General features: G+C 44.6%; 1 protein-coding gene across 3 annotated transcripts in view; it reads right to left on the bottom strand.

Moving 5' to 3' along the window:
* TTYH2 (tweety family member 2) overlaps nucleotides 1-23,147 on the bottom strand; it is an 80,899-nt gene that overhangs the window by 56,927 nt on the left and 825 nt on the right. Inside the window, exon 1 of one of the 3 annotated variants that reach the window (XM_083727606.1) lies at nucleotides 22,427-22,541. The exons of the other annotated variants lie outside the window; for them this stretch is intronic. Within the exon in view, the coding sequence (XP_083583732.1) occupies nucleotides 22,427-22,531 (105 nt within the window). The 5' untranslated portion in view covers nucleotides 22,532-22,541. Of the gene's footprint in view, nucleotides 1-22,426; nucleotides 22,542-23,147 lie in introns of those variants that run through there. 3 annotated transcript variants of the gene reach the window in all.

Below are 23,147 nucleotides of genomic sequence, written 5' to 3'. Positions count from 1 at the left end.
ATGCCTGCTCTGGACCTTCATACCTCTCGCCAGTGATGTTGATTTTTCTGGGAAATGTTGAAAGCAGAAGCTTTTCCAGAAAATTTTCCAGTGACTGTAAACTGATTCAGCATACTTGACTTAAGAATCATAAGAATTCGATAGGACCACAAGGGCCATCTAGCAATGCAGGGATATTTTGCCCAACATGGGGATTGAACTCACAACCCTGAGATTAAGAGTCTCCTGCTATGCAGACTGAACCAACTTGTATTTCACAAACATAACCTTTTAAAAGCATGTCATGCAAACTGCTTTTTGCTGAAACGGGTGGAATTTGACATAATTTTAAGTGGGGTATGTGAATGGGGAATGAAGTCCAGGCATACAATGAGACCTTTCATGTTCTCTTTCCCGACGTATCCCCTAAATCTATTCTAATCTGTTATCCCCCAACCCTCCGGAGTAGATTTGGGGGCACAGGGGAAGGAGAGGGAGGGAAACCCCTATTGTGCAAGCGGACCTCGTTTCACACATGCAACAACTTAGCTGGATTGAATCCCCGCCCAATGTAAAACCTTTTAATACACAACAAACAAACAGCTTATGCGTCCTTTAAATTGTTCGGATTTTCAAGGAGAAAAATGAGGCCCTGAAAATTAATTTCTGCATGCCCCCAAAAGTGAGCATTCAGATGATATATGAAAGAATGCTTCCATGGAAGAGTCACCTGAAAAAATATATATACTAAATTGTAGCATTGAAATTTCCTAGCTTGACTGGTGTTGTATACATCCGTTATGCCACAAATTAATTTTGTGCAACAATGCATTTTTTTTGAAACAGAAACATTTCAGCAGGTAAAAAAAAAATCACTTCTTGCCTCTACTTTTCCTACTTCGTTTGAAGCTTGCACAGTCTTATCTATTGCTACAATAATTGCTTAACACATCCAAAATCTGTGAAAATCCCAAAGATTGCACTTGAATTGAGCAAGCATGCTAATTCACTCAGCTTCTATAGCATGGGTAGGCAAACTAAGGCCCGGGGGCCAGATCCGGCCCAATCGCCTTCTAAATCCAGCTCGTGGACAGTCAGAGTGTTTTCACAAGAGTAGAATGTGTCCTTTTATTTAAAATGTATCTGTGGGTTATTTGTGGGGCCTGCCTGGTGTTTTTACATGAGTAGAAGGTGTCCTGTTATTTAAAATGCATCTCTGTGTTATTTGTGGGGCATTGGAATTCGTTTGTCCCCCCCCCAAAAAAAATAGTCTGGCCCCCCAAGGTCTGAGGGACAGTGGACCGGCCACCTGCTGAAAAAGTTTGCTGACCCCTGTTCTATAGCCACCCAGCCCCAAAAAGATCTTCAGCAGAACAAATACTCAGGGCAGCTTAGACACAGTGCCCACATCATGCAGAAAAATGCACATCTGAAACATAAATTTTGGGTAATGTGATTTAATGTGGGCAGCCTAAGACTGAGATATATGCTCGATGAGCACTTTGCCAATATGCTGCCCCTGCTCTCTGTTTAAGATTCTCGGTCGTGATAAAACACAGCTGTGCAGCGGTTCAGGCCAGCAATAGCCTCCTAAATAGCAAACAAACCATTTCCTGGAGAAAGGGGTCAGAACTGTCTCATGGCCCATGACTCAGAAACCCATGAATGCTGCTTCTCATTTCACCCCTGCTCCCTGCAAGTGGCCAAGTTTAGGTCTGAACAGCCTTAACCTTCCATGCAGATAACTTCTGAAACAAAGCGAGACGGCAGATGCCCAGTTCTGTTTCTCCCCTCCTTGCCACACACCACAACAGGGTGGAAACGTGGTACTAGCTCGTTCCAGAGCCGGGTGCAAATTCGGCCCTATTGTGCTGAATATTGTGCAGAGATAACCGTAGGGAAACTAGGAGGGAGTCTGGAGAAAGTGGGGGAGCTCATTGAGGGCTATTCCAAAATGGAGAGTTCTGCAAGGACTGTGAGTGATGGCATTTGGAGCATCCTGCCTCTCCCACAAGCTTCCTAGGGAAAGCGGCAAAGTCCTGTCTGATTATTTTTGCCCTAAAGGTAAAGGGACCCCTGACCATTAGGTCCAGTCGTGGCAGACTCTGGGGTTGCGGCGCTCATCTTGCTTTACTGGCCAAGGGAGCCGGCGTACAGCTTCTGGGTCATGTGGCCAGCATGACTAAGCCGCTTCTGGCGTACCAGAGCAGTGCACGGAAACACCGTTTACCTCCCCACCAGAGCGGTACCTATTTATTTATTTGCACTGAGTGCTTTCAAACTGCTAGGTTGGCAGGAGAAGGGACCGAGCAACAGGAGCTCATCCCGTCGCGGGGATTCGAACCACCGACCTTCAGATCGGCAAGTCCTAGGCTCTGTGGTTTAACCCACAGCGCCACCCGTGTGTGATTATTTCTAGCTGGCAACAAACACCTCAGGAGCACAGCACATGACACAGCGAGACAGCCATCCTAGGGTCAAATGCTACCAAGTAGGATGTCAGTAGAAACCGATTTGGAGAGCACCAGAGACAGGACCTACTTTGCAGTGGCCCCTGGACTACAGACCTCTCTCCCTGAAGAAACTCAACAAATACTTCTCTCTGCATGTTCAAGCATGCTTTGAACATGCTTTTGAGTTGGATGATGATGATGATTATTATTTATCTTCATTTGCTGGCATAATAACACCATGGGAAGGGGATTTCCAGCTCCCACCCCCTGTCTTTGGAAGGCTTGCAAGTTGCTGCAGGAGAGGGACCGTAAGCAACATTTCTACGACCAAGGTGAAACCAACACGCTCCTTTGTTATTTTTTGCTATTTTGTTGTTAAAGTAATCTTTGCTGTTATTTATAGTACTGAAACATTGTTTTCTGTATCTTATACTTGCTATTGTGTTGTTGTTTCACTATGTTGTTAATAATTTTTTTGTTTTGTTTTTGGAGTTGCATCCCTGTTCTCTGTTGTAAGCCACTTTGTGCATGATTTTTATTTTTATTTTGGCATGGAAACGTGGCATACAAATACAATTATGAATTAATGAATGCTGATTTTTTTAAAAGGCCTTTTAGCCTTGGTTTTTATCATTGTGAGATTTATATAGCTCATATGATTCTTCCATTGCTTAACATTTTTCCCTAGGCCACCTTGTAAAGCAGCTGGTGTCTAAACCACTGAGCCTAGGGCTTGCCAATCAGAAGGTTGGTGGTTCAAATCCCCGTGACGGAGTGAGTTCCTGTTGCTCAGTCCCTGCTCCTGCCAACCTAGCAGTTCGAAAGCACGTCAAAGTACAAGTAGATAAATAGGTACCACTCCGGCAGAAAGGCAAACGGCGTTTCCGTGTGCTGCTCTGGTTTTGCCAGAAGCGGCTTAGTCATGCTGGCCACATGACCTGGAAAAATTGCCTGCAGACAAACGCTGGCTCCCTCGGCCAGTAAAGCGAGATGAGCACCGCAAACCCAGAGCCGTTCGCAACTGGACTTAACTGTCAGGGGTCCTTTACCTTTTTTAGCCACTTCCTGGTGGTACTAATCTCTCCCATTTCTAGGCTAGTGCTTCTTCTCCCTACAGGTGCTTGCAGGAAATCCTTGTATTTCTCATCTCGTCATCAGTTTAATATTTATGCCGGGAACTTCTGGAGTATGCTCCCCCAAGGGGCTGCCTGACATACTTTTAACAAAACAATTTGATTTGCAAAGCAGTCTCTCCCCTCCACAAAATGTACAAAGCTCTTCACATATTTATTCCCAGTGCTTCTAGACTACCCCATAACCAACACTCTCACCGAAACTCACTTGCATTCGCTATCAGCAATTCTTATAACCACCACTTTCTAACGTACACCATTATTATTATTTTCTTCCTTACTTCAGATGGGAGGCGGAGGGGACTGAGGCAGAGAAAATGATGGTTCACCTCAGACCATGAAAGCTGACCAGAGATTTGAACTGAGACTTCCCAATTCACAACTCATAAGTGTAACAGCCTGTGAAGTGGTTAACTACATTCAGTGGTAGAAACTCAAATCTATAAGCTAGGTGCCAAATGGCTCCTTAAACCAAGGCCACAGTCGCCAAAATGGAATGTCAAGTTGCCATTTTGGGGCAAGACGGCTCTCAAGCCTTATTTTTCAAATGATGGACTGTGACTGATCAGTTAAACACTTGGCTACTTCAGATGACAACCTTGAGCTAGGTTAAGAACTTTGAGAACTTAAAAGAAGAAAAGTCACATGATCCCCAGGGACAGTCCACACAGATATTGGCATATACCAAGCTCTTTTTCTTAATGTTGACACAGATCATTCATAATGTAATAATATTCTTCACAACCATGAGCAGGGCTCTGGGGTGGGGTAAGTGGAGACAAGCTACAACCATTAATTATAACGATGTTATAACTGCTCCTGCTCAGGCTGCACAGAAAAAGCATTTTGGTTCCAGGAATTAATTCTGATTTTGCAGAGATAAAAGATAACTGATAGAATTGTACAGGATGCGGTATTGGTGTGTGGAAACAGGCAAGATCCAATGATCCCCATGCACCTCCAGGTGGCGGAGATGTCAGGCTCCATCCTAGCGCCCAGACATCTTCACTTGGTCTCAAAATGTGCCTGGCTCCTGGCTAATTTCAATCCCTGACTACGGTGTATGGAATTAATTGAAATTCTGGGCAGTTATAAGAGAACAGTAAACCCAGAAAGAAATATTTTGCATACGTATACATACACAAGGAACACGGGTGGTGCTGTGGGTTAAACCACAGAGCCTAGGACTTGTCGATTGGAAGGTCGGCGGTTCGAATCCCCACGACGGGGTGAGCTCCCATCGCTCGGTCCCAGCTCTTGCCAACCTAGCAGTTTGAAAGCATGTCAAAGTGCAAGTAGATAAATAGGTACCACTCCAGTGGGAAGGTAAACGGCGTTTCCGTATACTGCTCTGGTTCGCCAGAAGTGGCTTAGTCATGCTGGCCACATGACCCGGAAGCTGTACGCCGGCTCCCTCAGCCAATAAAGCGAGATGAGCACCGCAACTCCAGAGTCGGTCATGACTGGACATAATGGTCAGGGGTCCTTTACCTTTTATACATACACAAATGGCTACACACATATAAGCTGTACGGAATTATGATGGCAGAGAAGGGGAAATGTATGAACTGACACATCAATGCAGTCTCCCACGCTGTTTCCCCTCAATAAAGCATTATTGAGCCCACTCACTTCAGAGGCTGGCTGTGTGTGGCTGTTTTTCATCAACCCAACTTGGAAACAGTAAGGGTCTTGTGGAGGAGAGGGGCCAAACACGAAACACGCCCCCACCCACAAAAAAATGGGAGAGGATTTTTGTTTTTTAAAGAGTTGCAAGGAGTGCTTCAGGCACAGAGCAGTTTTTTCAGGCCTGTTCCTAGCTACTGTCAAGAGGCCTCTCTTCCACCCACAGGATAGAAGGATGCTTTGTCAGACTGGGTTAAGATCAGAGGCTCCCATCAGCAGGTTCAAACCAGCGCTGGAACACAGGGGTGAAGAGAGGCGCAGACCGTCAAAGCACACAGCCATACAATGTCACTTGACAGCAAAAAAAGGCCTAGCTCTGATTATGTGGAAAGTCAAATGAGAGGCTGTAAGGTTTGCAAGGTCACACAGGGGAATAAAAGGGCTCCCCCCCCCCACAAGACCAGTGGCAAACAAACAGCAAGTGTTTGTTAACAGAGAGAGCCTTCTGTGGCAAGCGAGACCTTTAACTTGAAAGGACAGAAGAACAAAGGCAGGCCTTGCTCTGTGTGATATTTTCATGCTTCGGGAGCAAAAAAATCCAACAACCCTCCAAGCTATCTACAGCAGACCACAAGAACCTGTAATCTTGTCATAGCTTCCTCTGATCTAAATCGCACCATTCACTTCCTCCCCCTCCACCAGTTTGAATACCCTTAAAAAAAGAGAAAAGGATCCAATCTCAGTAGTAGGTTTTAAATATATATATATTAAGGGGTGAGTTTATCTGCTTCTGTAAAAAGCATTTCAAGGAGACAATGATTATTCCATAGCCTAGTAACAGACAATCCAGACTATGCAATTTAGAATAAAAACATGGATTAATACAGCACTGTGAAAAAGTTTTGATGAAAGGTGTTTTTTTTTGGGGGGGGCAGAGACACACAGAGCCTTTTGATCACACTTTAAATTTGGTAATAAACCAAACATAAAATGTACCAGGGCCATCTTTTAACCCATGCTCTCTGTTGCTGTGGTTGTCGTTTTTCAGTGCAGGAGAGGTTGCTTAGTCTATACAGAAGCAGTGGTCAAAATATGATAGCAATATGTGGTGTAGTGGTTAAGAGCGGTAGTCTTGTAATCTGGGGAACCGGGTTCGATTCCCCGCTCCTCCATATGCAGCTGCTGGGTGACCTTGGGTTAGTCACTCAGCTCCACTCACCTCACAGAGTGTTTGTTGTGGGGGAGGAAGGGAAAGGAGAATGTTAGCCGCTTCCTGAAGAAACCAGAGGCCTTTCTCCTGGGCATGGTCGGCCAATTGGTGCCAAAGAAGGATAGAACTTTCTTTATGTATGCTACAACAGCAGCAAGAATACTCATTGCAAAGTACTGGAAGACACAGGATCTACCCACTCTGGAAGAATGGCAGATGAAGGTGATGGACTATATGGGATTGGCAGAAATGACTGGCAGAATCCGAGACCAGGGAGAAGAGTCGGCGGAAGAAGATTGGAAGAAATTCAAAGACTATTTACAGAAATATTGCAAAATCAATGAATGTTAGAACGATGTCGGATAGAAATTAAGTGGTTTCCAGCTGTAATGTTTAAGAGAATATGGAAAAAAGGTTTAGAAGTAGGTTAAAGCTTATTGATAAGGATTTGCTGAACTAACAATTTGAATTGGAATACAAAAAAGGGAGGTATGAGGAAGTCTGGGAAATAAGTTAAAGGAAAATAAGTTATGGAAAATTTGTGTGTTTTTAATTATTTTTATTTTTTTGTATTTTTGTTATCTTTTTCTTTTTTCTTTTTGATTTTTATTGTATTAACATTGAAAACTCTAATAAATATCTTTTTTTAAAAGAGAGAGAATGTTAGCCGCTTTGAGACTCCTTCGGGTAGTGATAAAGCGGGATATCAAATCCAAACTCCTCTTCTTATTCTGTCAAGCTCAGGATGGCTACCATCATGCTATAAACAGAGACCATAGACCACAGGCCACTTTTTTTGTCCACCAGCAACACACGTAACGTATTCCTCTCCCTACTGGCCATGGGAGAGACTCACATCAGAATAGGAAATGAATGAGGCTCACGAAGGAAAGCCTGTGTTTAAAACTGGAGCCAATTTGGAGCACAGAGGTGGCAAGGAAGGAAAAGATTAAAAGCATGCCACGAGCGCCGCATTCCACATCAGCCCTCTGGAAGCAGCACTGCTAAAAGAAATAAAAGGCGCAGCATTGAAGGTCTGGATACAGAGAGTGATACAGAAATACCTCCTGCCCTGTGAAACTTAATTGGCAATTTTGACCTCTGTGTATAGTTCAATGAGAAACAGCCACTGGCAGAGGTGTGGACCTGATGGATGAATGCACATGGGATAAGACTGTTGCATTTTTAAAGCAGAGGTTGGATGGCCATCTGTCCTGGAGATTCCTCCATTGCAGGGGGTTGGACTAGAGAACCCTTAGGGTCCCTTTCCAACTCTGCAATTCTACGATTACAGAGACCTGTGTTTAGGAAGGATCCAATACAGTGGTACCTCAGGTTATAGACGCTTCAGGTTACAGACTCCGCTAACCCAGAAATAGTACCTTGGGTTAAGAACTTTGCTTCAGGATGAGAACAGAAATCGCACAGCAGCAGCAGGAGGCCCCATTAGTTAAAGTGGTACCTCAGGTTAAGAACAGTTTCAGGTTAAGAACAAATTAAGTTTTTAACCGGAGGTACCACTGTACTGTATTTGACTGCGCAGCAGTTGGTGAATACTGAGTTATGCTGCACTCGGGGACAAAGCTCAAGACACAGTATGCAGTCACCTGCCACAGGCAAAACAGCACGCCAAAGATGCTGCAGTCACATAGCTTTGATTGGCAGCAGACCCCAGCCGCCGGTTTATTCTCTGCCTGCGAAGAGAAGCATTCAGTGCACGTTTCACCGCCAACACTCACACCACCAAGTGCCCTTGGGAAGGGAAGGATTACCATCAGGGATCCCCCAGAGTGGGCAGCTGCTGTGCCACGCTCCAAAGCCCGCTTCCCTGCTGGCACCAATAATCCCAAGCTGTGCCAAGATGGCAAGAGGCAACGGTCCGCAGCCTGGCCTGTATCTGCTCCCACTTGGGCCCCTTCCAATCCTGAGCTCAGAGCAGCGTTTCACAAAGGGGTGGGTGTGTGGGAGGAGAAACAAGGGAAGGAAGAAATAATTCTGCCCGCTTACTTTCCCCAACCGCCAGCTACAGGGCTGATAAATGGCCGCTCAGTTTCATCCTGGCACAGCGCCCCACGCACTCAGCCCTCAAACGTCCTCTCTAATGTGGCCTAATATCACCAAGCAGGGAAAGGTCTGTGGTCTTGCAAAAGGCATACCTCTCTGTCCACGTGGGACCCTGCAGAAACCTTCGTATTTAGAATGGTCATCGCACATAGTCCCTGTTATAAGGTCATATAAATATAATAAATGCTCATAAATGTATCAATGTCTGGAAGACTTTCCTGAAACCATTTTGACTAACTGAAACCATTTTGACTCCCAAAGTGACCAAATGTTTTCTCTGCAAGGAGGGAGGGGGTGGGGGAACTTTCCCATTGTCTCAGGAAGTGGGTAATCACCATTTCAAAGGAATGGGCAACCACCAGGAAAGGCAATCAGATAAGGCATTATCAGAAAACCTGCCAGACAGGAAAAACAACAACACTCAAATTTCTGTTGTAGATCACCTTTTCTATGATGTAGGTATGGTGTTTGTGGGGGGAGGTCTTGGGTTACACCCCTTCTGCGATGTATGTATGGGTGGTCTTGACCTCCGGGGCAGGGAATTTAAAATGTCTGCCAGAAGCAGCTTAGTCATGCTGGCCACATGACCTGGAAGGTGTCTGTGGACAAATGCCGGCTCCCTAGGCCTATAGAGTGAGATGAGCGCGCAAGCCCAGAGTCGTCACTAGACCTAATGGTCAGGGGTACCTTTACCTTTATATAAGGGCAGGCACACCTTTGTTCTGGGTCCTCCTCCTTTCCTGTATGTGAGTTGCAACAGATCAATAAAGATCAGGCTTACTAGCTGCTTTGCTTCTCAATATTCTCTGGTTGGCCTCTGTTATTTTCTCCTACCGATAGGGAACCCATGTAAGGACTCTATATGGGCTCTTGGATACCGCAGAAGGGAAGAAGGGCAGATTTTGTTAAAACATCCCAAATCACAGTAACCTTCGCATGCTAGTTCTCATTCAGTATTGTTTACACTGACTGGCAGCAGCTCTTCAGGCTTTCAGGCAGGAGTCTCTCTCAGCCGGTGTTAGAAATTCAAATGTATAAGCCAGGAGCCCAGTGGTTCCTTAAAGCAGGGTTAAAGGTAAAGGTAAACGGACCCCCGACCATAGGTCCAGTCGTGGCTGACTCTGGGGTTGCAGCGCTCATCTCGCTTTATTGGCCGAGGGAACCAGCGTACAGCTTCCAGGTCATGTGGCCAGCATGACTAAGCCACTTCTGGCGAACCAGAACAGCGCACGAAAACACCATTTACCTTCCTGCCGGAGTGGTACCTATTTATCTACTTGCACTTTGACGTCCTTTCGAACTGCTAGGTTGGCAGGAGCAGGAACCAAGCAACGGGAGCTCACCCCGTCACGGGGATTTGAACCGCCAACCTTCTGATCAGCAAGCCCTAGGCTCTGTGGTTTTAGACCACAGCGCCACCCGCCAAAACGGGATGTCTATTTGCCATTTTGGGGCCAGGCGGCTCGAAAGCCGTATTTTCCCAATACGACTTTTTGATTCCTGAAATTCATTCTTATTGTGCAGATAAAATATCACTGATAGAACTCTAAAAAATGTGGTATTAGTATGTGAAAACAGGCAAGATCCAAGGGTCCCCAGGCATGCAGCGCCACATGGTGGAGATGCCAGGCGTTATCCTGGCACCCAGGCATCTTCACTTGGTCCCAGGTGGGCAATAGCCATGTGCAAAATGCACCTGGCGAATTTCAAACGCTGCTCTCAGCCCTATCTAAAGAAGCTGGGGATTGAACCTGGGAGCTTCTGCATGTGAAGCAGATATTCTATCACAGCCCTTCCCCAGTTTGTTACCTCCCCTTCGTAGCAAGGCAAGGATGAGTTGAGCCATGGGTAGGCAACCTAAGGCACGGGGGCTGGATGCGGCCCAGTCGCCTTCTCAATCTGGCCCACACACGGTCCGGGAATCAGTGTGCTTTTACATGAGTAGAATGTGTGCTTTTATTTAAAATGCATCTCTGGGTTATTTGTGAGGCCTGCCTGGTGTTTTTACATGAGTAGAATGTGTGCTTTTATTTAAAATGCATCTCTGGGTTATTTGTGGGGCATAGGAATTCGTTCATTCCCCCCCCCCCCAAAAAAAAATATATAGTCCGGTCCACCACACGGTCTGAGGGACAGTGGACCGGCCCCCTGCTGAAAAAGTTTGCTGACCCCTGAGGTGAGCTCACTTGATATCCTCAGACATCGTGAACCGTCACCTTTCCCTCTCTTTGCCCCCTTACTTACTACTCCCAATCTCAATGGTCACCTTATTCTTCAAACGCCGCCAAACTCGTGCCTTGAGGTTTTCTGCAGCTCATGTCTGCTGCAGGAATGGCAGAAGGAGGGGAAGGAGAGCAGAATCAGAACAGCTCTAAAGTTATCCCGAAAAGTCAACCACAATGTCACCGGGAAAACTGAAAGGGTGAAGGGTGAGGACTGGGAAAGGTTATGGAACACCGGAATGAAATTTACGGCATGTAGTGCCTTGAAGGAAAACAGTATGAAAATGATATACCGGTGGTACATGACCCCAGTCAAGCTTGCTAAGATATATCACCTGTCTGATAATAAATGTTGGAAATGTAAAGAGGCGGAAGGGACATTCTTTCACCTCTGGTGGACCTGCCCGAAAGTGAAGGCCTTTTGGGAAATGATTCATAATGAACTAAAAAAGGTACTTAGATTTACCTTACCTAAGAAACCAGAGGCCTTCCTCCTGGGCATGGTGGACCAGAGAGTGCTTAAGAAGGACAGAACCTTTTTTATGTATGCTACTACAGCAGCAAGGATCCTGATTGCAAAACATTGGAAGACACAAGATTTACCCACACTGGAGGAATGGCACACGCAGTTGATGGACTACATGGAACTGGCCGAAATGACTGGCAGAATCCGAGACTTGGGAGAAGAAACATTCGAGGAGGATTGGAGAAAATTTAAAGACTATTTGGAAAAACATTATAAGTTGTATGAATGTTAAAAAACGCACCTTTTAGGAAATTCTAGCTTCAGTAATGTTAAATTAAAGAAATGGAAATTAAGGTACAAGGAGTCAGAGATAGAATAATGAAACAACTTTATTGTGTTAAAATGAAAACGTACATGATTTGGGCCACAATATATTTGAAATTGGGTAACATGATAAAAAGGAAGATACAATAAGTATTGAAACAAGTTAACAAATTGCAGACGTTATGCATCACAGAGAATGCAGGGTTGGGAGGACGTGGGGAAGTCCAACAGATTTGGAAAAAAGAGTAAGAAAAATTTGTAACTTTCCTTTTCCACTTTTATAATATGCTCTTTATTCTTTTTTCTGTATTTCATAAAACTAATAAAAATATTATAAAAAAAAGGAAAACTGAAAGGGGGGCTAATTTCACAATGATACTCACTCAAGTTCCTTCATGAACATACAGTTGTCATTCGTATATAATGCTAAGTCATGCGTGGATACTCTAGCTAAGATTCCTGTATTGGTCCCCTCCAACTCTACAATTCTATGATTCTTCTGTATGGGATTCTGGAAGAGAGACTGAAGCTGCTTTGATCTTGCCTGGTCATTCTGCTGCTGTGCTAAGTCACCATTTGGCTTACCTTGTTGTCCCAACCTACGCCAGTGGTTTCATTCTCCAAAGTAAATCACAGGACAAACCATAGTTGCAGCTCACAGTTTGGTACAATACTACTACTCTTCCACACACACCCCCCCACTCCTAACACATGCAGCTGAAACCAGGACACCAATCACCAGCTAAACTTCCAATACAATATTTTGCAGCAATCCCAGCAACCTGGATGTTATCTGCATGTACAAACACACATCACACACAGTGTGCATGCAGTTTTTTGTAGGCTTTTGTCCATCACACTGGTCCAAAATGTGGCATAAAAAACTGTCATTTATTTAACAGCATCTGTCAGATAACTTCTCCCCTCCAAAGTGAGAAAGAAGCAATAACTGTGAAGGATTAAATCCCAATTCTGGGTGATACACTTTTGATTTATGACAATGCAGTTGACTTCATAAAATATAACACCCACTCTGGAACACTCTGACACCTGCCATCAGAAGGACATAAGGACACTATCAGTGACTTTTTAAAGCATTCTTCAGGCACAGAAACCTGGTTGCACATGGAACTTTATAGGAACAACAAGCTTTAACAAAGGTGTTGGTTGCTAAGCCTAATGTCATTAATGAGCACAATGTCCCATGGTCTCCCCTACAGTCACAGTACCCCAAACAGTTTAATTAATGAAAATAATAAGAGAAGGCTCAAAGACACTGAGTGACATTCACCAACTGCAACCTGTCAGCGCATAACAGGACTCCCTGCTCCTTTCCCCATGCATGGCCTGCATCCTCCTAAAATCTGCTCCAGAGGGTTGGGAAACCCCCTAAAACAAATTTAGAGGGCACACTAGGGGAGGGGGAACATTTTTGTGCAGAGAGAAATCCTTTCAATGATAGAACAAGAGACTTAGCAGTATGTCGAATTCCATCTATGATGTGAACAGTGGCATAGAAAGCATTCTTGCAAATTGATGCATAAAAGATTTGGTCTTGCAGACATTTCCAAATTACAACTTGCCTCCTTCTGCACATGTACTGTATGCACATGTGAAGGCAAAGAGGAGGCATTGCTAGAATTGTAATCGACACAAAAAGTACCAAACATCAAAGTAGAGTTAAATGGGGAGTTTGCATTCTCACCTTCTACCCATTTGCTCAGTGAAAGATTTGCGACATTGTCCTCCATTTGTTTTGTTGTGGTTTTGCAGGCAACAATTCTTACAAGTATCAGAAGTATCCGACCTGGTGCCTTGCAGATGTTGCTGGACTCCAACTCCCATCAGCCCCTGATCATGTGGATTAGGACAATGGGAGTCCAACAACCTCTGAAAGGCATCATTGCTGGCTGCTAAATGCTGACTACCTTGCATTATTTCACAGCCTGTTTTTATAAAACCAGCCTGTGCATCTGACAGCAGAACTGCAGGAGCCATTGGTACTTATCCCACAGAGGTTTCACATTAGCCGCTTAATGGAGACATAAGTATCTCCCACTTTCTGCTGATAAACAACCAACATTACCTTCAGCAGCAATTAGATGAAGCACAGAGCATCTCTCTCCTGGGATGCTGGTAAGTAATTCTGTCCCACACAAAAAAAGTTTCACGCCACAATCTGCAAAAGGTCATGATTCCAAATGCCCCTTCAGCACTGAGTCTGGGAAAGCCCAGCTTCTCTCTCCCTTAGCCAGCAAAAGCAAGCTTCCCACTTATTTTCTTCTGGGCAGAGCACACTGACCCTGAAACTGTGAGAAATCCCAAACTACATCCTACCAGCCTGGCTTTCACTCCCTGTAAATGACAGCATGGCCCCAAAGAAGAGCATTTCAGAGTGGCGAAATGAATCAGAACAGGAACGTCCCCTCTAAACAACAGACAACTTTGTATTTATCTGGGGCAGCTAGAAGCTGAACTGTCTGGTGGCAACTTAAAAGACTAAACAAATGGATCTTAGCAGAAGTTTTACAGGGCCAGGCGCCACTTCAGATACATACCATGTTGCTGTCTGCTGTCTGTGTATATCTGAGTGTATAGCAGAGCTGGGTTATATATTGTCCAAAACCGGTTTCAAGTCCACATTGTGATACCGGTTTCATAATTTTTGACCTGGCAATATATCACATATCATGCTGTGTGTGCGTGCTATTCAAAAACCATGATGCGGAGAAAAACGTGAAGTCAGCCAATGCCTCTACATAGCTCCATCTTCATTTCGGACATCATGATAGCTCGGTATATTGTGATGTTTTTAGCTGGTGATAAATGTTGAAAACCAGATATTGCCCAGCCCTCGTATGCAGAGACGGAATGGGTGGGGTAGAGAGGTTATTATGCAGTAAATTTAAAAGTCTGTGTTATGTAGAAATTTAATAAATAATAGTAAAAAACAACAACAAACCCACAGTCCCATCACAAATCACCAGCTACTGCTCCCAAATAAGACTTTGTCAAATGCATCATCAAGGATCTACAAGCCAACTCTGAGGGAGGAGTCTTCCACTACACAGATGAAAGGGCTGAAAGGGCCTGGGACTGTTTACAACAAGGCAAACTTGGCCCTCCAGATGTTTTGAGACTACAATTCCCATCATCCCTGACTACTGGTCCTGTTAGCTAGGGATGATGGGAGTTGTAGTCCCAAAACATCTGGCAGGTCGAGTGTGCTATGCCTGGTTTACAGACTCCCCACCCCACCCCCCAAACACACACACACACTCCACATGCAATGGCTCACTAGTAGAACTACATCATTCATCAGGAATACAACCCAGGAACTAGCATCCCCCACCCTAAAACAACCCCAATGCCAAGTCTAGCCCTCATATCTACTCAAGATCCACTTATCATGTGGCCTCAACCTTCCCATCAAAGGCCCATTCACATGATATATGCCACCACTACGTTCCTAAGACGATGTTGTGCCAGCAAGGCCCTTCTGCCATGTAGGTTGCCGGGCTACCTGTACAAGAGAATGGATGTAGCCAAATCAGACATTAAAAACAGCGAAGACTCAGAAATCAGCACAGAAGCAACTCAGGTTTTCCTGGGCATTCAGCAAGACACTTGCCAGACTTCAGCAAAAAGGTTTCAAAGGGAGACTTCAGCTGCCAAGCTGGAATTCATGTGCTCATTCTAGCCTATCAGACTTGGGCTCAAGAAGGACTGGGAGTGACAGGTTCACTACTGAACGCAACTGCCCCTCTTTAGGCATACAGGGAAGACGCTATTCATCTCACTTTGCAAATTCATTAGCAGCCAGGCGCAGGCTACTCCCACCTTGTTTGGCACTTCTACTCTCAACTGGATCTCTTTTGCACATTCTCTGCATAGCATTTTAATACAACATCTTCCTCGCACTGCATTTGCTGGCTTTCCTGTAGCAGCATCCTTCCAGTGGTCGTCATGTGTTTAGCAGCTGGAGAAAACACACCAGCTCAACCCCTGTCCTCCTTCGTAAATTGCAGGATGATTATCTGAAGCAAGAAAGCCTCCAGTACATGTGAAGGTGTCTGCAAGAAGAGGAACCCTGGGAAATCAGGGTTCTCTATTGCATGGGGAGCCCATACTGGCAGAAGCAGGCTCACTGCTTCAGACAGTCAAACTCATGGGACAGGGATGATGGTGGCAGAGGTAGAGACCTCATCCCCATCCCATGTTGCTTTCTCCAGCTTCTGAATGCCTGTACAGTGGTACCTCGGGTTACAGACGCTTCAGGTTACAGACGCTTCAGGTTACAGACACTTCAGGTTACAGACTCTGCTAACCCAGAAATAGTACCTCGGGTTAAGAACTTTGCTTCAGGATGAGAACAGAAATCGTACTCCGGCGGCGCGGCGGCAGCAGCAGGCCCCATTAGCTAAAGTGGTGCTTCAGGTTAAGAACAGTTTCAGGTTAAGAACAGACCTCCAGAACAAATTAAGTACTTAACCTGAGGTACCACTGTACAGGGCTTCTGTGTTCCTGTGATCTGTCACTCAAGCAGAACACTTCATGCACCAGATGAAATAGAAAAAACCTTACACCGCAATAAATTTTTAATTTTTCAGATGCCATAGGACTATCTTCATCTCCAAGGCCAACTCAGATCTCAACCACATTGCCGTTTCAAACAATTTTGAAGTGAATTAAGGGAAGCCTTATTTTTAGAGAGATCCAACCCTCCTTGAATACTAACTTATGAGAGAGCAGATTCTTTTTTCAGTTCCTAATATTTGACCAATGATGGAGCCTCTAGACCAAGTACATTCATTTTCTACAGGCAATTATGCTTATTCTTAATTGGGGTTTTCTGCAAATTCAAACAGATTGGGATTCGGAGAGGTCAAATATAATACCCAAGGGTCGATTAACTCTAGTTAAAATCGAAAGAATGTGTTAGTTTAATTGTGCCATTCCTGACCCACACATGTTGTGATCTGAATTCTCTATTACCAGCAATGCCTTGTAGCTGTATCTTGAAACCCTGTTTCAGGTTGCACCAAAGATGTTTACCAGCTATCTGTCTTGTGACAACAAGCTTGCAGCGAATCTGTTAACAACTAGGGCACACATTAGGAGGCTGCATTCTCTTTTAGGCTGAGCACGCCCTATCTTAGGGCAGCAGAAACCACTACAAAACATACCACATCCGTAATGTTTAGCTGGCAATTGCTTATCTACATCAGTCCTTAATGTGGAGAGATAAAAGCCAAATCATAGAATCATAGACTTGTAAGGGACTCTGAGGATCATCTAGAGTCCAACTCCTTGCAGTGCAGGAATATGCAGCTGTCCCATATGGGGATTGATGAAGCTGCAACTGTGGCGCCATCAGCACCACGCTCCAACCAACTGAACTGTATCTTGTCATTGTTGTGAGTGCCAACCCACAGTTCAAGATATTAGGGCTGGAATCATGCATTGCAAGCTGTTCTCCAATCGAGTTGCAGACCCTCTCTTTCACCTCTGATACTACTCCACAAGGGCCTTCCAACCTTCAGGAGCACATGGAGCTTTTTTTTGCGGGGGATGTGAGGGACTGCAGTGAGAAAGCAGTGGGGCTGAAAACCCTCAGTACTGGGAGCCAATGTAAGTCTTTCAGGACCTGTGTTATATGGTCTCGGCGGCCACTCCCAGTCGCCAGTCTAGCTGCCGTATGGGACAGCTGCATATTCCTGCCTTGAAGGGACTACAGTGGTACCTCGGGTTAAGAACTTAATTCGTTCCAGAGGTCCGTTCTTAACCTGAAACTGTTCTTAACCTGAAGCACCACTTTAGCTAATGGGGCCTGCCGCTGCTGCCGCACCGCCGGAGCACAACTTCTGTTCTTATCCTGAAGCAAAGTTCTTAACCTGAGGTACTATTTCTGGGTTAGCGGAGTCTGTAACCTGAAGCATTTGTAACCTGAAGGGTCTGTAACCCGAGATACCACTGTAGCCTGCAACTGCCCTTTAGACTGACTCTTCTCTGTGGAATAAAATATAGCGAAGAATACAGTGGTACCTTGGTTCTCAAACTTAACCCATCCCGGGAGTCCGTTCGACTCTTGAAACGGTTCGAAAACCAAGGTGTGGCTTCCGATTGGCTGCAGGAGCTTCCTGCACTCAATCGGAAGCCGCAGACATTCAGCTTCCAAAAAACGTTCAAAAACCGAAACACTCACTTTGTGGCGTTTGGGAGCCAAGCTGTTCGGGAACCAAGGTACCACTGTACTTGTTCCTATGGAATACCCACGGTCTAATTTATGTAAACAATGTTGGGGCTCTGCTTCCTGAACCCAAGCCCCATTCATTTCTTTTCCAGGTAAACACCTAAAGACTGGCTGCCGTCTTGTCCAGTTCAATGCCATTCTCTGCCTTTTCCTGCTACGGATCTGCCAATGCCATTACCCACTTATGCCTCAAGCTAGAATCGCAGCCAATCACATGCCTCAGCCACACGGGGAATGACTTGAAGTCCTGGATTCAATTAGCCCAGTTTGGATTCAGCATTTCTGCCAATGGAATTGGAAAGCTTTCACCCGCAAGCTGCCAAACCTTCCGCGTACAGAATATTTTGAGACGTGCAACCAGAGGTAGTACGACTTGCACTACACCGTGAATAAAAAATTAATTATGGCAGTGCCGCAATGAAACACAACCACCTGCCAAGGTGGAAGGTAACATCTGACCAATGTAGCATACGAGAAGAACTCAGGTGGGCATCCAACTAGGTAGGCATTCTAAATTTGGGTTAGCAACTTCCAAAGGAACAAACAGTAGTTCCTCTACATTAGAATCACCACGCTGAGGTAATTAATTAGGAAACAAGAAAAGAGCTACTGCTTAAACTACTCTTTGTACTGAAGGTGCCAGTCCTATACAGTGGTACCTCTGGTTACGTACTTAATTCGTTCCGGAGGTCCGTTCTTAACCTGAAACTGTTCTTAACCTGAGATACCACTTTAGCTAATGGGGCCTTCTGCTGCCACCGCGCCGCCACCACACAATTTCTGTTCTCATCCTGAAGTAAAGTTCTTAACCTGAGGTACTATTTCTAGGTTAGCGAAGCATCTGTAATCTGAAGCGTTTGTAACCTGAGGTACCACTGTAGTACAAAATACATGTATTGGACACAAGAAAAGTCTAGTTTCCAATTAAAATACATGTGTGCACTGAGTGGAAATGGATTGGGTGCTGAGACCTGGCCTGCAAGATTTGGGTTTCTTTTAATGGGAAAATGTGCTCACCCTTTACACACACACACACACACACACACACACAATCAGATTTCTAGCTATTAACCAGCATGTAGACTGCTATTATTAGATGCAGAAATTGTGAAGTAAAAAGTGAATAAGGCAAGCCATATGTGTGTGGGTGCGTGTGCAAAACGCAGCAGAAGGAATAGAAAACAGAATTTCTGATGATCTCTACTAAAGGGTTTGCCAATACAATTCTTAAAGTGACAGCAGAGGCAATACTGTGTTGCCTAGCAGCATGAATCCTTAGATCTTTCACAAGGCTTTGCAGTAGTGTATGCTTCCTTCAAAAGGAAAACGAAAGTATATCGAGCCCAGCAGGTGTTAAGTGCTCGGTATTCAAACTCCTGCCAGCTATGTACAATCCATAGATAAATCTATTGCTTTATGTAATCTGAACTGAATATATGTATTCATAAAGGACTATAAAAAAAGGAAGTGTTGTTGCCTGACCTACACAGACTCGTGAATTAAGATTCTTTCCAACTATTTTTTTACCAGAGCAATAAAAAAAACACCTAGGTAAATACTATGCCGAACCTGACTTGAATCTTTTAAGAAAATAACTTTTATTGAGCCAACTATGTTAGAGAAGGTTTGGTAGGCTTTAAATTGCACAGAAGGCGCCTTCAGGCTGAAAAGCATCTCAGCCAGAGGCGAACTTCAAGCTTGAGGTTCCCACAGTTTCCAGGGAATGAACTTGAGTGACCTTTCCTCTAGTACTCATGAATGGAGCATCTTCCATACAAAGCCTAAGTACTCTGCTTTTCCTGGCCCATATTCTAACAAATTGACAGCAATAAGGTAGTTGTAAAAAAAGTCACTGACATCTTCATAGCAATTGCAATGAGCTGGCCTACATATCACCAGGCTCTGAAAGAATGACGAGAATCAGACAGCCTCTATTAGAGAGGGAAAGGCAATGGTTCTCACCTTTGAGGCTTTCAGAACTAATTAAGGGCACATTTACATAACTGCAGGACCTTTGGTTATTAATAGTAATTTTGAGGAACTACCAGCAGGGAAAGAGACTTCCAAATACATCAAAAGGCAAAGTGAGCACTAAACATTGTTATCATAGGTTAAGTAATCACACAGGGAACCTTTGAGACAAGTCCCACAGTGAGGGTCAAGTCCCATGTACACAACTTCCTGCCGACAAACACACACAGTGGTACCTCAGGTTAAGAACTTCATTCGTTCTGGAGGTCCATTCTTAACCTGAAACTGTTCTTAACCTGAAGTACCTACCTTCCCACTTTTCCATTTTTGGAACAAGCACACAGCCACCCAAAAGAAATGTTCGTTTCCTAAATCAGTGGTTTCAAGTCTTTTTTTGTACGGCAACCCATAAGTCCAAATTTACTTTGTGCAGTAACCCATCGCTATATTGTCACATGAATTTTGGACCACAGGTCTTCGGTGGCCATTGGTTTTGTGCATTTAAAATGCAAGTCTGCCTATTTTACAACCATTATGTGAGACGTATATGCAACATACAGAATTTGATGAAATATTTATAAGATAATCATTGTTGTGCTCATGGAGTGTAAAAACAACCAACACCTAATTGGTAAGTAATATAAATTTGGTGCTTGACCTCTGGAGGCGCACTCCATTGTCGTGAGACAGACAGATTGCAACAACAACTTTATAAATTCATTCCACAACCGCAGTTACACAAGGCCTGTTAAAAATACTTGTAGTTCATTATATCTTATGATTTTTTCATGATGAAGTCCACTTTGGCAGGTATCAATGGGATGACAGAGCTTGCATTTTGCCAAAGAGCAGGTGAGTGCAGGGTTTATTGGTTGTCAGACACAGTCTCAGATCCTTCCCAAAACATAGCTTACTTCTGCATTTCAGTCTTCATAGCAGTCGTTGCTGAAAATCCTGCCTCCGAAATGTATGGGCTACCAAATGACAGCGGCGCAGATACTTCTTCATCAACAAGTTCAGGCTACTCAATGGCAACATGAAACCAACATTCTGATAATTTTTGGAAATGCTGTTGTCTTTGAGGGTCCTGTCACGTCATAGTTCAATGAGCCATTGTTCTTTCTGCACAAGTGGTGAGATCTGGTTGCAAATGGGCTTCACATACACTCAAACTTCTTTGTTTCTAAGCAAACTACAAATTACCCTTGACTATTAACGGGTTCACCTTGCCAACAAAGGTCCGTATAGTAAAAGCTATGGTTTTCCCAGTAGTGATGTATGGAAGTGAAAGCTGGACCATAAAGAAGGCTGATCGCCAAAGAATTGATGCTTTTGAATTATGGTGCTGGAGGAGACTCTTGAGAGTCCCATGGACTACAAGAAGATCAAACGTATCCATTCTTAAGGAAATCAGCCCTGAGTGCTCACTGGAAGGACAGGTCTTGAAACTGAGGCTCCAATACTTTGGCCACCTCATGAGAAGAGAAGACTCCCTGGAAAAGACCCTGATATTGGGAAAGATGGAGGGCATAAGGAGAAGGGGACGATAGAGGACGAGATGGTTGGATAGTGTTCTCGAAGCTACCAGCATGAGTCTGACCAAACTGCGGGAGGCAGTGGAAGACAGAAGTGCCTGGAGTGCTCTGGTCTATGGGGTCATGAAGAGTCGGACATGACTAAATGACTAAACAACAACATTACAGCTTGCCTCTGATGCAAACTCTATTAGCACTTTGTGGCAAACTGTCCCCAGAAGCATCACCAGCCAGCAGAGAGTTCCCAATGAGAATCACATAATAATAAAATTGCAGAGCTGGAAGGGACCACAAGGGTCATCTAGTCCAACCCATTGCAAGGCAGGAATATTTCACCCAGCGTGGGACTCACGACCCAGAGATTAAGCAGTGTCATGCTCTACCAGAGTCTTTCAGACATGCGGTTACAAGCATCAACACAGAATTATAATAAGCCAATAAAACAGCTTTAAGAGGTACTCCTCTTACAGTAAGAGGCTGCAAGCTATAATTATTTGGGATTTACTTATACAGTGGTACCTCAGGTTACATACACTTCAGGTTACATACGCTTCAGGTTACAGACTCCGCTAACCCAGAAATAGTGCTTCAGGTTAAGAACTTTGCTTCAGGATGAGAACAGATATCGTGCTCTGGCGGCACGGCGGCAGCAGGAGGCCCCATTAGCTAAAGTGGTACTGCAGGTTAAGAACAGTTTCAGGTTAAGTATGGACCACTGGAACGAATTAAGTACTTAACCTGAGGTACCACTGCAAAGCCCACAACCCGTCTGCACAAGCTTCGCAACCCACTTGTGGGTCAAAACCCACAGGTTAGCAAACACTGTTCTAGACTATCAGCCTAAGAAGAGCCTAAGAAGTTCTCAGATGATCAAGTCACCATCTCTCAGCCTAACCTAACAGGCTTGGTGTGAGGATAAAATGAAGAACCACATATGCCATCTTGAGATTGGCAGTGGGATGGGATGGGAGAAAAAAACAGAAATGCAATCAATAAAGACCCAGAGCAATGAAGAACTCTGCCACACCATTACCAAGAAAAACCAGTATATGGAGAGTAAAAGAAACACAACAGAACTGGCTCCAAATACAGAGATGACAAAATACAGCAAACACTGTGCATCCAGAATGGATAGCAGCGTATCTGAAGCGTTCAGCTAATCAACGGAAGTTAATGGGATCACTACTTACAAATAGATTTCCACCCAAACAAGGATGCACAGGGAACTGAGGGGGAAAATAAAGGATCCAGCTATCTGAAGAGTAGACAAGGAGGGTTTCTAGCATAGCACACATGCAAATAAGAGAGAGGGTTAGTTTTGCAGGGGTTTTTTTTGGGGGGGGGGGGAGAATGTTATATTTTGTGGGCCTGAGGGAGATGGGGAGAGGAGGGCGGAGTCAAGTTTTGGGGAAGCCAATGGAAAATGTTACTGCCTTTGCATGTGCAAGAGCAGAGCGAAACATAACCTTCAGGCAGGACTCAGAAAGATGCCTTATTAACACAGAGACTCCTGCTTCTTTAAAAAGATTTGCAAAATTCAAATGACAACTCTCATCATCGAATGCGCGAGTCTATTTTAATTTGCAATTCAGGTCAATTCCCCCCAAAAGGGTGGGGTGGGTGACGGATGGAGGGGATAAAATGCTACACAGCTTAATATTTAAAATCAGAGCCACTGGATCTTGCCCACAGCAGAGGACACAGGACCTGGCATGTTTGGGGTTTTTTTTCCGGGCTGCCCCCCCACCATAGAATCTTAATTACCAGGCGATTGGCTGGGATGCCGCAAAAAGGGGTCAAAAGAGGCACTGCGGGAGACTGGGTGCTGGTCTGCTTTACTCCAAAAGAGTACAGGACCGGCGGCCACGAGTCATTTGCGTCCTGATCGGATACGCACAGGAGCATATATGA

Source organism: Podarcis gaigeae (assembly GCF_964106915.1).
Source record: "Podarcis gaigeae genome assembly, chromosome: 2".
Classification (NCBI taxonomy): domain Eukaryota; kingdom Metazoa; phylum Chordata; class Lepidosauria; order Squamata; family Lacertidae; genus Podarcis; species Podarcis gaigeae.
The sequence above is the reverse complement of the archived record's forward strand: the minus strand, read 5'-3'. Positions and strand labels throughout refer to the sequence as shown.